At 39.0% G+C, this 15,749-nt stretch overlaps 1 protein-coding gene across 3 annotated transcripts in view; it reads right to left on the reverse strand.

The window, feature by feature from the left end:
• Positions 1 to 7,357: 7,357 nt before the first annotated feature.
• Positions 7,358 to 15,749, reverse strand: part of NECTIN3 (nectin cell adhesion molecule 3) — a 118,607-nt gene continuing 110,215 nt past the window's right edge. For 2 of the 3 annotated variants that reach the window (XM_075118287.1, XM_075118289.1), the window contains one exon: positions 14,992 to 15,225. In XM_075118287.1, coding sequence (XP_074974388.1) covers position 15,225 — 1 coding nt within the window. In that variant the 3' untranslated portion in view covers positions 14,992 to 15,224. Of the gene's footprint in view, positions 15,226 to 15,749 lie in introns of all 3 variants that reach the window. The other variant, XM_048870577.2, reaches the window with a different exon arrangement.

A 15,749-nucleotide genomic window follows, 5' to 3' on the forward strand; every position in this document is an offset into this window, starting at 1 on the left:
TGATAAACTGATGAAGTACACACCATTTCGTCTCACTTTCTACAGTTTCACCACACAGGGCATGATCAGTGAGATGGATAGGTGGGGTGCAGCAGGTCAATAGGAAATCAGCTACTGAGTGCTCAAAGAGAGTGATGGATTGAGACGGCTATTGAAAATTCTGCTAAAATGTCACCAATATTCTGACATGAATATCCAGTTTTTATTTATTGCTCAAGTCAACTATTATGTGAAAAAGCAGGTGAATGCCATTGTCAAATCTGAGACTGTAAATGCGCGCATGTACACGCACAATGGTGAAACAAAACCCAGCTGCCAAAACACCATGATATTGCAATAATTGTCCTTTATTCACCTGTTCATAAGGACTACATATCCTTTTGTCAAATGATCCATAGGCCAGATAACTATTGGCTGAACGGGGACTCTTTACATATGGCCTAGTTGACCATTCACCTTGAACTAATTGCCCCATTTCTTTGTACACTGTCAGTGAGAAATACTTCTAGTAATTTTGTCCAGATAATTTTTTATTTTAATTGTATTGATCTGAAGTTACAACAGCTTTTTTATGGCTGTCATTTATCAATTTTTCCCCTTGATTTTATATATTTCTCAGGCAAAACCACTTCCATTAACAGCAGTCAAGTTATGAAGCTTGTACAATGAATGCACTTGATACATTTTGTTTAAATGCCACATTTTAAATAGCCACGAAGCAGAATTCTTTGTAGGAAACATCCAAATTATACTTTAAGATGAAGACATTGGGTTTTGGACAACCTAACATGTCCCCAGTCCATTATTGCTAATATCAGCAAGGAAACGAAAAAGTACCATTGTCTAGGGTTTAGTTCTATCCCTAGCTCCATCACTGATTTGATTTAGTGCGCTGGCAATTTTGAGAAATTCTTCAATAAATTGTTTGCTAGAGGAGGAGTGGCATCTTGTACAAGACTGCTTGTGAAAAGATTTTCTCGATGTATAGTGAAGAGCTAGCCTGGTTGTGAGACCTTGGGCACATCAGTGAATCTCACTGAGCCTCTCCCTATCTGTGAATTGGAAAAAATTACTTCTAATCTACCTTATGCTAAACTATCTGTTCTACCTTGTATTTAGCTGTGACCCTCTATCTTTTCCAGGCCTAAAGAAAAGCTCTGCGTAGCTTGAAAGCTGGTCTCTTTCACCATCAGAAATTGGTCCAATAAAAGATATTACTTCACACACCCTTGTCTCTCTAATATCCTGGGACCAACACGGCTATAACTCTGGAACCCTGTAATAGCTGGTGTCAATGACAAGAACATTTATATTTTGAAATAAAATGTTTGGAGTAGAAAAAATAGTTCCTCTTTCACTTACCTGCCAAGACCAGAGTTTGATTCTGTTTCAGCTGCAACACTTGATCTCACAAAAACCTTAAGGTCTGCATAAATAGTCTTGGTTTGTACAGTAAACATCTCTATTGTAAGAGAACAGAGAACATCCTGGCAGCAAAGGGCTAAAGCCCAAAGCTTGGGAAGCCCTGAGCACTTACAGCATTCATTGACTACTATCAACACTGCTCCATACCTGCACCTCTCAGAATGTGGTCTTCAGCTTCCGGGACCTTTTAAGTTTCTTTGCAGTCATCAAGCATCTTCCTAGGGTTTTCAGAATTCCTCGTACCGTGATACTAAGGTCATCTACTTTTGTGAGAAAATTTTTTTTATCTTGAATCTTCACACCAGAACTCACTTTAAAAGCTAAACCTTTTTATCATTTGTTTACCCAATTTTGTTTTAAAATCAAGTAATCTTTTTGTAATCTTAATCTGATATTGTTACCATTCTGGGTTCTTGGGAGTATTTTATTCTTTTCTTTAACAAAGAAAATCAGTTGGCTTTATAAAGGAAAACTCATTAAATAATTGAGACCTTCCCAATATAGTATAGTTAGCTATCCCAGTGTATAAAGTGTAAAACAGTGTATAAAGAATATCAAATAAGCCTCTGCCCCTGTGCATGAATGACCTTCCGGTAAGCCATTTTTTGTGCCAAAACTTTATTTTCATCTCATTATGATTAGAACTCTTTGACCAATGACACCAGAAACTGAATTACGGTCTTTGGCTTTCCACATAAACCTCCGAGTATGCCAGAGTGTAGCTAATTTATCTATTGGATTTGAGTACAGAAATCAGCTTTCCAAACAAACAGATGGTTGAGCTTGGGTGGTATTTCATAGCAACATGTGTTTCAACAAACATTCTAAACATTTCCCATTTGGTCTCAAAATTGAGGCTTTTGGACTCTATCCTCTGCAATGGTAAATTGTGCAGGGTAACACTAAAAATGTGACATTTCTGGATTTATTTGAGTGCCTCAGTAACTATAGTTTTTTTAAATGCAATTGTGAAGTCACAATTTACACACATGAAGGCTGTGATGTTTTAAAAAAACAGGTCATAACTTAGTTTTGCAACACAACAGACTAATTAATGAAGAGTTCAGTTGACTGGCTGTGACTTAACTTGACAATTGTCCAAACAGAACAATTGGTGGAGAGAGCCAGAATTCCAAGATTCTTACTCTGATGAGCAAATACACACTTTGTAACCAACACTTCAGAGTAACAGTGGACAATAGTCCATACTATTTCTACATAAAGGCAGCGCAAAGGGCTGTCATGATAGTACTACCCATAATTGTAGCTGTGACAGTTAAGAAAATATTAAGTCTTATTTAGATTACACACACATTTTTTGCTTCCCCACTATCAAATGCCATAGAGGCACTAAGAGCAACTTTGTAGAAAAGAGTTCCATTTTGCACTTCAAGCAAGAATGTAATCTCTTATGTAAGACAGACACAGTGTATCCTCGTTATTCTATACTCAAAGTTCGGTAAGTGTAAGTTCTCTGGGAACTAGCCAATAAATACAAAATAGTTAATGAGTTTAAATTAAGTTAGTAAATACTGGCCACAGAGAACAGAGGTACTAATAACCTAAACTAGTAAGGCACAGCCAACACTGATATGTAAGCATCGAGACTAACATCATTACTACCACTTCTTTACTTACAATTTTGCTATCGTGTGTGCGTGTGTATGTATTATTTTGCATTTAAGATACCCACCTTTTGTTTGCACCAGCCCAGGAGATACATTTAGATAGTTTAATTGACTACAGCAGGTACTAGAGTAATTTGGATGTAAAGTTCTGTACGGTAATCCATGCTCGTGGATCAACTGAATGTTTAAAGGGATATATTTGCTGTTATTAAAAAAGAAAGATTCTGAATTTTCAGTTGAGCAACAGCTAATTCTGATACGGCAAACCCTATAAACTTTTTCCTCTTGCAGACCAGGATCACAAGAAGCTTTGATTCTCTTTTCCATATGGTAGGCTGTAGGTTCTTAAATCATGCTGGTGGCATAGTTTTTCCAAGCAGAATATAATCAAGTTGTGGCTATATTCAAGCAAGTTATTAAGTTAACGTTTTTATATATTTTGCATACTTTAGCTGTTCGCAGTGTGTATCCCTGCACAGTCAACTCATTCAAGGGTGAGGAGTTAGCGTCTGTTCTGCCTCAAAATCAGAACAGTGAACTGAGGTCCAATTGCATTCTTTATTACCAGTCATGCGTAGGTGGCAGAAGGAAAACAGCTTGTTTTCTAGGCTCCTAGGTGGAGTTTGTTGGGCTGGCAATTAAAATATCTTTTGACTTGGATACAGCACAAAAGTAATCTGGAGCAAAGATTAAAGATGGAAACAATACATTTGTGTTTTTCAGACTGTAACTGTATCAAATCACCATTTTAGAGGGCCTCTCTGAATTCCTGACTCCACTGGGACCATGTCAGACACATTACTTGAAGAGAAACTGTCCACTACTATGTGAAACTCATGGCTCTAGAGAATGCCTACAAGAACAGGAAACTGGACAGTGGCATTGTCATGTTAAGTAGATCTTAATATTTAAGACTGGCTGCTTGTTGTGGCAAGAGCAGAGGAACTCACACCTTGGCTTTGCTATGATTGACAGTTGTAATTTTCATTAAAGGTAAGCATTACAATGCAGGCTTCGTCCATACGGTTTCCAGTAACCTGGCTTAACCCTGTACGATAAACAGCTTAGCTCTGTCTCCTAGCAGTATAGCTTACGTCCATTCAATACTTTGCCTTCTGCTAACCAGGATATGTATTATGTAATCAAAAATCTCTCTTTTTTGTGAGCCAAGATCAGAAGCTAAGTGTCTTAAGATCAACATATAGGCATCATTCTGTCATGTCAATTTTGGTCACTGCTCAGCTTTATTAATTGAGCTAACAAAAATCCTTCTGGTAGTTTGAAAGAGTTTGCTTCAAAATTCAAATTTTTACAGTGGGCCAGTTGTGCATTTTTAATTTCAAAATTGGGCTAGAAATTACCTGAAATTAAGTCACGGAAGGGTCCCTATTAAATTTATGGGAAAGGATTCTCTACAACAGGGAGGATGCAATAAATAAAATCTCCAAGTATTAGTTCAATTTTTACAACTATTTCACTTTCATTGTATTGCAGTTGGTTTACTTTTTTAGCGAATGTACAAAAAGCCAGTGCTTATGTGCATAATCAAGCAATTTAAATTAAACTGCCAGGTTTACACTTGAGAATGCAATTTTTAATTCATTGGGCTACATAAGCCATTCAGAGAACACACGACTCAATTATGCAATAGAGTGCTGTCACCCAGCCACCTTTCAACCTATGTCTCTTCACTGATCTTATTGCCATCTCCCTTAGCATATTGCTCATTTTATTATTGGGCATAAAATAGCTTGATCGAGCTAAGTGCAATTTTTCTTAATCTAAAACGTATATCCCTAATGCCCGTTGGTTATGAAGTATTAATTCATTGACAGTCTGTGGTCTGTCACAGGTGTGACATTCAATTTTAAATATTTGCAGTGAATAGTTTTTTGACAATCTACAGCCCAAGAATTATTGCTGAAGCAAGTCAAATACTTCAGAAGTAGTACAGTTAATAATTTGGCCATTCATAGCATAAGAAGCAACATCCAAGTTAATTACTTGAAATTTCACACATTGGTAAACTGTCAGATGATCTTGGTTTTGTTCTGAGCTCTGCCACTGAACTGACATTTTTTGGCCTTTACCAAATCACTTACCTCTCTCTGTCTTTCTTCATCTTTAAAATATGGATAATTACTAGCTACCTATTTCAAAGTGATGTAGTGAAGTTCAGTTCATTTAGGTCTGCTACATATTTAGTGTTCTTCAGATAGAAGGCACTATCCGGGTAATACAATTTCAGTCATGCCATGCCATTACTGCATTTCATAGAATCATAGAATATCAGGGTTGGAAGGGACCTCAGGAGGCCATCTAGTCCAACCCCCTGCTCAAAGCAGGACACACCCCAACTAAATCATCCCAGCGAGAGCTTTGTCAAGCCTGACCTTAAAAACCTCAAAGGAAGGAGATTCCACCACCTCCCTAGGTAATCCATTCCAGTGCTTCACCATCCTCCTAGTGAAAAAGTTTTTCCTAATATCCAACCTAAACCTCCCCCAGTGCAACTTGAGACCATTACTCCTTGTTCTGTCATCTGCTACCACTGAGAACAGTCTAGATCCATCCTCTTTGGAACCCCCTTTCAGGTAGTTGAAAGCAGCTATCAAATCCCCCCTCATTCTTCTCTTCCGCAGACTAAACAATCCTAGTTCCCCCAGCCTCTCCTCATAAGTCATGTGCTCCAGTCCCCTAATCATTTTTGTTGCTCTCCGCTGGACCCTTTCCAATTTCTCCACATCCTTCTTGTAGTGTGGGACCCCAAACTGGACACAGTACTCCAGATGAGGCCTCACCAATGTCAAACAGAGGGGAACTTCTTGGGAACAACGGCACACTGTTGACTCATATCCAGCTTCTTGTCCACTGTAACCCCTAGGTCCTTTTCTGCAGAACTGCTGCCTAGCCATTCGGTCCCAGTCTGTTGCGGTGTGTGGGATTCTTCCATCCTAAGTGCAGGACTCTGCACTTGTCCTTGTTGAACCTCATCAGATTTCTTTTGGCCCAATCCTCTAATTTGTCTAGATCCCTCTGTATCCTATCCCTACCCTTGAGCATATCTGCCTCTCCTCCCAATTTAGTGTCATCTGCAAACTTGCTGAGGGTGCAATCCAGGCCATCCTCCAGATCATTAATGAAGATATTGAACAAAACCGGTCCCAGGACCGACCCTTGGGGTGCTCCGCTTGATACTGGCTGCCAACTAGACATGGAGCCATTGATCATTGCCCATTGAGTCTGACGATCTAGCCAGCTTTCTATCCACCTTATTTGCATTACCTTAGGTCAGACAGCGATGATGATGCTGTGGTCCATTACAAGCCCAGGCCGTTTGTGTCAAAAATGAATTCAAATTTATTGTGTCCACCTAACATCATAGCTGAGCACAACTAAATGTGGTCAACTATCCCATCATCTCAAAACGAAAAAGGAAGTATCAGTTACCTCTGAAAACAATAGGGTGTTTTAATACCAAATCTATGGTGCTCAGAGAGCTGAATACCATTTTTCTTACATTAACAGTGGCAAGGCTGTCAGGCAGTGGTGCTGCTTCAGTTCCCCAGAGGTGAAAATGTGGCCCGTCATCTGTCAAAACGCTCCTGGACTCAGTGGGGCCCAGATTTTACCTAACATCAGATTCACTTTTACAGGTGCCTTTCCTAGCAAGCTTTCTTTAGGTAGCCAACCTGCTAAATATGGTTAAGGCAGCCAGTAGCACTCCTTACATGACCACGTGTAACTGACTCCTGGAGGGAGGATGTTCCTCCCTTTCCTTGAGCTCCTACTCCATTTTCTCTGGCTTTCCTTATCACTATATCCAAAAGAGGTGGATCACTTTCGTTTACTAAACATGGTTAGTCAATTGTAGATGTTAAACTAAGGTATTTGCCATGAGGATCTTTGATTTTATTATATGAATGTTAAGCATATTTCTCCAAAATTTACTTGTTATTTTGGGGGCCCAGTTTAAGAAGCCTTAAAGGGGCAGGATTTTCAATAAATGCTGAGTGCCTGCTATCTGAGACTCAAGCCCCCTTCAAGACATCTCAAGACACCATGAAATCATGAATCACTTTTGGAAAAAAAGAATTTAGCTAGCATAGGTGTTGTGTGAGTATAGACATGTGGGGTCATATATCAAAGAGCAACCCTCCTTGATGAAATTATAGCAAACCTTTGTTTTCTCCTATATGCACATATTTAGGGATTGTTGAATTAAGTCACTACACCTTCATGTAAAATATAAAAATTCTGCCAATTATTAGATTTGCCATACAGTGAAATATAAGATGAAAACCTTTGTTCTGGATATTTTTATTCAAAACAAGTCTAATACATACACTTCAAAAATGTGAAAAGTAAAGGACTATTTCTTATAGCTTAGGATAGCCTACAAATTCAACAATGTTGTTGTCCTTTTTATTTGTGATCTCAAAATACATCTATACTTTTTTTCTGTTCTCTCCAGGTATTCTGAATTTCTCCCCCATGACCTCCCACCCACATTTCTGAGTTGTGTGCTAATACTAAATAGTAACGTAGGCAACATTTCACAACTCAATATTCTAAGCCTCACTGCATGCATTACTGAAATCCTTTTTGCTTGGTACAGGTAAAGTCCTTAATAATGTACCTACCTAATCATTATACTTGTAAACTCCACATTAGTACACAATTTGCATTACAAAGTTATTTGCAATTTGTATGTCTATGTACCTTGAGCAACCTACTTTAACGCTAATATTTTTCAGAGACTTATTTGCATGTCTATGAACGAGAGTAACAATGGAACATTATGCAATTTAATGGTAAAAGCTAACATAGAAGTGCAGCCTTGTTGATTAAAATCTCCCTTAAAGAAAAAGTTCTGTTTGGCACTTTGATAGAACCCTCGATTTCTGATTTGCAAAACTGAAATCAAAGAACTTCAAAGATGAATCCACATCAGAAGACTATAAGGGTAGTGGATTGTTTCCTGAATATTGTAAGCAAAATGAAAAGGTGTAGGGTAAAAAATTATCACATGTATTCAATTACCCATGACTGAACCAAACTGCTTCAGTAGTAACAGTAAACATGGCAAATATAGCAACAGCTTTGAAACTTGCTGTACTATACATTCAAACTTGTTTTTCCAACCAATAATGAAGTTGATAAAATGAAGAATTTTTTTTTAAAAAATAATATTCATAGCCATTGTACTTAATCTGTTGCACCTGAAATTTTATTCTGTTCTTTTGGTGCTTTGTTGTGTGCTTAAACAGAAAGGATTTTTTTACATTTAGCACTTGAAAACTGCCAGCCACTGAGATTTTCCAGCCAAGGTCTTCCTTTTTCTATTTTACATAAAAAGGAAATAGAGAATAAAAAAAGTTTGCTATTGGCATGGACCCACTCAATGCTTCACAGCAAAGGTTCCCAACTTGTGGCCCATGGAGCATTGGTGGTCTACATACAGTTGCTGGCCACATGGTTCTGGCTCCTCTGGGTTATTTCCAGCTTTCAAGTTGATTAAGAAAATAGAATAAATAAGATTTTAGTATTACTTTTCCACATAAGCAATTGCTGCCCTGCCATGGTGATGCTATGCAATTATGAATGATATGAAAAGTTGCCACAAAAATCAAATGCCATGACAAAACCACAAAACTCTCCCTGTATTACACGGTCCACAGTATGAAAAAAAAATCAGTTTACATATTGTCTTGTACTGAGATATGCTGGGTCTCAAGCACAATGACAGTGAAAAGCAAGACAGACTTGATTTGGAAACCACCCTTCTCAGACCCACTACTTTCAGGGCCAGCAATAATCTTTGATCTCAGTCCTTGCACGTACACAACTCCCACCAAAATTTAGAGTTATCCTTGTATGATGCTACCAGATTGGTATCCAAGTGCACTGTAGAGATATGGTGGGGATTGGTGGAGAAGATGACATACTTGTCTGATGCGGAGTGGGGAGGGATTGTTAGAGGACTGTTAATACGCATCTCAGAGGAATCTACACATTAAATTGTTATATGGAATCCACACATTAAGTTGTTATATGGAATCCAGAACCATGATGGAAACATTTTGCTGGCAAATTAGGTAGTTAGTAGAAAGATTAAAGTAAAGTTTCTCCCCAGAAACAAAGCCATGGACCAGTCTATGATCTGATGCTCAGTAGGGCACTGTACTACAACTGACAACAAGAAGTTCATTGAACAGCCATTGTTATATTGAACAGAATAATATTTTGTTTAAGCCAAAGAAAATGTGTATCTGCATTTTCCCCCCTGCTTCCGTGGATTCATTAGTCAGTGCTTTCACTCAAACTTCAGGCATCAATTAATATACCACTTGGATGTTTCTGATGCCAAGCGGTTGGTAGCTTCCAAAAATAGGATTATCAGGGACTAAGGCTGTCTGAGACGACTAGGGTAGTAAAAATGAGCTTTGTGATCAGATCAACTACACAGATCCTTGAACTCCTGTTTACTGGTTAATAACTCCTAAATTATGCAAATACCGGAGACTTCCTGGATACCATCAAGTTGAGATGCAGAAAACAAGGGAGCAGGTAGAAGTTGGCTGTACTCTCCAGATGCAACGAGATTCACCAGTGCTTATTTTAGGAAGTTCCTGCTCTCAAATGCAGTCAAGTGAGAAATCCTTATTTGAAGCAGCTCTGACAACTTTTAGTAGGATTGTTGGACTTGACCTGGGAGGATCATAGAGAATCAACTGACTCTTTACCAATCCGTATAATGTTATTGCATATGAGCCATACTACTGTTTAAGGTAGTTATCAGTATTCTATTGCCCCCTTGCCTCTCAATTATTAGGCAAGTGATGTGCCGTGACTTCTGCTTTTCTACCAAATTATTTGTTCTATTGTTGCATTATCCTCCGATCTTCCCCACCTCCACAACATTAATCAGTTTAATCCATCTGTTTTGTTCTCTGACAAGTAGAATTGTGAGCAGTCTGTGACAGGGCTTGTTCTCTCTTCATCTTTAGTACAATGCCTGGCACACTAGTATCCTGATCCTTTACTTAAGTTCCTAGGTGCTATCCATAACAAACAAACAAAGGTAATTCCTTATTGTTACTATAGAAATTATCTTTTATACCACAAATATTCAGTTTATCCAACTTCACATACATAAAGCATAGAGAAACTTTAAGGGCAACGGCATAACCCCCTTCACCCTCAACTACAATAGTACCCTACTTCACCAATCAGCAAGCCTGCTAGGCTTCTGTAACACACTGGTTATCTTCCTCTCCTTATGTACCCTAAGATTTAGCAGTGGAAGGCTGTGGTGATACTGCATATTACTAACATGAAACAGGCAGTTTATTTACTTCTACACTTTGTCTAATTTTGTAAGTTTTAGCTACATTTTCCCAAATCCTTCCTATACGGTAACATTTATTTTATTGTTTTTATCTGATTATTCACTAACAGAATGCTACTCAAAATCAACAACAGCCGTAAAGAAAATTCAATTCAATACATTATACCAATGGTAATAAGTAGGCAAGTAAATTAATCACAATCCATATGGTAATTAAAAATATGGGGTTAATAGTAACCTAGTATTAGTCAAATGTTACACTAATACTGGTATATTTAGACTATTAAATTGCAATTAAGATCATGAGCATATTGATATAGAGATGTATTTGCACATTTATCAAGTGCTTCACAAATTGAAGTAATCTACCATAAAAGCCCCAGTGAGTGTGAATTAATGAGGTTCACACACAACCTTACATACCAGGTTTTCCAGCTTTCAGTATTTGTTTGATTAGATTTGTTTTTGGTTTTAACATCTATATTCATGAACAAGTGCCTTAAATATCTGTTGCTTATATAAATCCAACTTTCACAAATACTTTGTCAGCCATCTGTCTCATCTGTGTCTTGCATAAAGTTTTTCTTTAATTAAGAGTACAGTAGTACAAGAGTACTTCAGCCAGATAACATCCGACAGCAAATATACATTTTATTTAGGATGTGTTTGAACCACAGCCCTCGATCCAAACACACTTCATCTTTGGGGCAACGGGAATCCAGATCTAACTTTTGCAGCTCTGCTTACGGGGATGAATGTAAAAGGGCAAGTGGTAAAACTTTAGTTATCTAAGCTCATAAATGGACCACTTTTGTTGTGAAATGCATTCCTCTTGTAACTCCATCAGCTTCAGGGTAAGTACACTAGAGACTTGGCCTGTAACAAACAAAACTTCCATTCACGTGTATAACGATAATTGTCTTAAGGACAAGATGATGTGGGGGGCACTTTTCCTAGCAGCCTGCGTATCCAAGTAACGCCACTTAGCAATGTATCAGAATTTGTTAGCGGGAGTTAAGGAGGCAGAGACCTCAGTGGCCACAATTCAGTTGGAATCTGCTCCACTGAGTTGTTGGGCAGCATTTGCCACAGCGGCAGCACTGTTTTAACAGTGGATGAGTAGGTGCTGCAGTACATTTTCCTGCACCTGGTTTTATTTCATTATTTTCCTCCAGCACCTCCAACCATGGACTTGAATGTTTAAGTTCTGTCCGAGATGTTATCCCAACTTCTAAAGGGTTATACATTGCAGCAGCTATTTTTTCCTGTATCGACCTTTTCAATACCGAGTCTCCGTCGGTATGCATTTCCTCTCACGTCAGGAGGAAGTCATCAGTAAGTACCCAGCCACTTATTTCCCCCACCCACTAGCTTTGAGATCTACAGCTCAGGAGTGCTTCGTAAACGCAAATTGTTTCTCTTCGGACCCTTAAAAGATGCCTGAAGGGGAAACAGATGAAAAGTCACCAACATCCTTTTATGTTCCCAGAACTAAGAGTGGTGAAGACATTCTCTGCCCGTCAAGTTCATGCCTGCTCATTTCGTCCTTGTTCTATTGTCTCCTGGGCCCTCGCGAACTGAAGTTTTAATCAGTGAGAAATGAAGCAACAAGCCACGCTGCTTCATCTGCCATCATGCAAGGCAGAGCGAAAGCACTGGGATCATTGCAGAGAAACAAGTGAGAGAAACTCGCACAGTGAGAATTTTTTTCAACTGAAAACCGCTCTGTGTCTTCTCCCCACTTCTGTTTCTCACCGCCACATGTATTCCGCATCTATGCACTGGTGGCAGAACTGCTGCTTTCTCAGGTTTTCCCACTCTTCCCTATTTTTCCAATTGCCACAGTGCATCGCACACAGTATACACGGACATCATATAAACTGGTGTTCAACTCAAAATGCCTGCACTTCAGGCCCCTTACAACAATGCTGGAAGCCAGACAGTCTCCCTACTTCCATCTCTGACAGGCTATACACAAGGGCTGCAAAATGAAAATCCCCCTTCAGTACTTGGAACCAATCTTGCTGCCCTCTTCTGCCACCACAGTTAATTGTTAATGACTCTTGTATGAGATTGTGTCATGGAATCAAATTTTACTAGAACAAAGATGAAAAGTTAATGGGTTACGGGCAAACACACTGGAAACCTTCATTTTTTGGAGAGAATTTTCACTCTCAGCAGACTTTTCATGCTGCATTTCATTGTGATCAATCTCAGCTTTCATTCTGCTGCATTGTCAATGAAATTTCAGTATACCAGTTCCCAGTAGCTATATTCTCAAGGCTTAAATGCAGCCAGAGCCCACCAGAGAGGAGCCCTGGTGCCCCCTTCCCCGGGGAGCTAAAGACCTGAGCCCTGGTGCTCCCATCTCTCCTCAGGGCTAAAGCTCCAAGACTCAGTGCCCTGCAGCTGAAGCCTGGAGCCCGAATGGTGTGTGTGTGTGTGTGAAAGGGGGCCCCCTGGGAACTAATCTCAGAATTGAAGCCCTATACATTTTGCTGTGTTGCAAAGCAAGTTGTTACAATGGTAACAATACAAAGAGCATGTTAAGGTGGTAGTTGTTGAGCTGGGAAACCTGACAAACGTATGTTTAGAAAAAAACTAAGAAAACTTTAGGAGAGATAAAGACGCAACTCCTTTTTCAAACCGGTGGCTCAAGGCATGAAGAAACCTTTAGAGTGGGAACCATGCTTTGATTACCACCCAATATGTAACTTTCATTATTTAAACATTCATTTTATGAAAGGCTGGAGATACTACAGTAAAATAAATTACCCTACCATCAACCAGCACTAATTAGTCAGTTACTTATAAAACTCATGTTTTAGATGATTCGCTAGTCACAATTTTAAGGACAGACAATGCATGCCTGTGATTCTGTGCCATATGATTTGCTAATACAGCAGCTAAAAAATACTCCAGTATCTTTGACTGTCTACAAAACCAGCAGTAAATCCATTGTCTGAGACGAGCGTGCACACTTGGAATGAAAATTAGCTCAAGTGGGTAAATGCTCAGGGGGATTACTCTTTTCAAATGTCCCAGTAAGTTAGCTATGGAATAAATTGTCTAGTGTCTATTGAGACACTTCCTTTGTATTCCAGAACACTCACTCCCCTTTATGCCCTTGTATCCAAGTTAAAGTCTTTAAAGTCATCTGTACTCAGTGTCCCATTTCTTGCCCTGTTAAATTAGACAAATAAAAAAAATTCTCAAATTGACCACACAGGCTTATCTGTGCAGGTTCTTTAACTGACAGGAAACTTATTTGTACTCATCAAGAGCACTGCGCCTTTTCAACACAAATTGTATTTGCACACAGGTTTCCACGGTTACCAACACCAGTGCAGCGTCACCTGTGTTATTACTAGCTTGGGCAAGCCATTCACATGCTATTTCACAACACTATTACTTCCATCTGCTCTGGGCAGGGTTAGAAGACAGCGTTAAATTTGCCCACAGCTAGAGTAAAGTTCTTTCCCCCACCCCCATTGCTACTATTGGAATTTATTTTGTCAGCAAACAACAGAGTAGATATGGCCCTAGCTAACAGAGAGCTTGCTTTTCTTCTGTACTGAGCACCCACAGCTCCTGTTTACTTTATTGCTAGGGACCACTGAGAATTAGGTCTTGGTGTCTGGAGTTCTGAGTGGGCAAGATGGGGGTGCACATGTGCGGTTTTTGGGAATGTTTTAAACCAGATAAGAAACAGGTATGATCTGATTCTAGCAGCTAGATTTAGGTTTGGTAGACTGAGTCTGGGGAGGTGTGAACTGGGAGCTAAGGGAAGAAAAAAAAGAACATGCGACCTGAGACTCATGGCAGAAAAGAATTGAACAGCACTTATGAGGTGGGTAGACAGGCAGTATTGGTCCAGAAAGCACAGTAACAGACCAGCACCTGACTGTTTATTGGAATGGGGAATAGAGGTAATGGGGGAGGGAACCAGAAGCTGTGGTCAAGTTCTGTCAGTATCTCATTAAAATTATTTACCAGTAGTGATGCTTCTGAAGTGTCTTAAAAGATGAAACAAAACCCCACAACCTAGACACAAATTTCTCACTTGACACAAAGGATGTACATTTTCCCTCCAGCTCATACCTCATTTTTTGTACACAGGAACTGTAATTGTATTAAGCACATTCACTTTGGGGGTGGGCGGGAGGGAAGAGAGAGAGAAATCCCTAAGAATGAATTAGGGAAATAGATTCTAAATTCATTTAACACACATTTGAATTACAGATGAATGGGCTGGCGTTTCTTAAATCTGGTGAGGTTAACACAGGCAGCTGAGGCTCTTCTTCTGGAGGATCCCTTCAGCTATCAACACACACTGGGATTTTAACAGTACAATACAGATAAGCACTATGCTACTGAAAAAGTAAATCCACAATCAAAGTCACAAATGAAAGAGTTGTTCCAGAAATACGTATCTTTTCTGCCTGCCTATTTCTCACCATCTCTCACCACACACACACAAAGACTATTAATTGGCTCTATACCTACTTCTTTAGGAACTGCTAAAACACACCGGGGTACGTACTTGTCCTACAATCAACAAGTGTTAAGCTTGCAGACTTCTCAACATTTTAAGTTATCTAACACCAATTTATTCTGTATAAAAATTCACAGCAGGAGAAGCAATCACACATAGTGTTCTCTAGGATTAATGTAGATTCTTCCAGTTCCTGGGTTTTGATGGTACTTGCTGCTCCAATCTTTGTAACGTATCTGCTTGTGAACTGGGTACATCTGCTGAAGGTTGTCTTGGCTCAATGGATTTTCATCTTCGTAATTAGGTTGCCTGCCATTTACTGATTTCTAAAATTACAAACAACTCCATACATTAAAAAGCATCAACAATTTCATTCTTCAAATACTGCTTCCACAGCACATCACGTGAAGACTAATTACTATCATCAGCACCCACCTTTTATTCTGCCATAAGCCCCTTATAATAGTTTAATGCACTTTCCTTAGTCACTAGTGATTCAATGAAATAACTTACATTACAAAAAGGGGACATGGAAAATATCTTCCAAGAACTTAGATACATTACGACTAAAATCAATTTCCAATTAAAGGAAAACTAACAAAAAAGACTATGAAAAAAGCACAGACATTAAGCCAACGACAAAATGACATGAATGTAAGTATTGGCTTTGGTCTTATTTCCCAGCCATTAACTTTTAGTTCATGCTGTTTGAAACTCAGATGCCACATGGACAGCAATTCTACTTGTTTAATTGTTACTGAATAGGATGGACAAGTAATCTGGAGCTCTTTGTGTCAAAAAAAAAAAAAAAAAAGTGAAAAACTCACTGTAAGAACCAAGATCAGTCCAC

Source organism: Caretta caretta, chromosome 1 (genome assembly GCF_965140235.1).
Source record: "Caretta caretta isolate rCarCar2 chromosome 1, rCarCar1.hap1, whole genome shotgun sequence".
Classification (NCBI taxonomy): Eukaryota; Metazoa; Chordata; order Testudines; family Cheloniidae; genus Caretta; species Caretta caretta.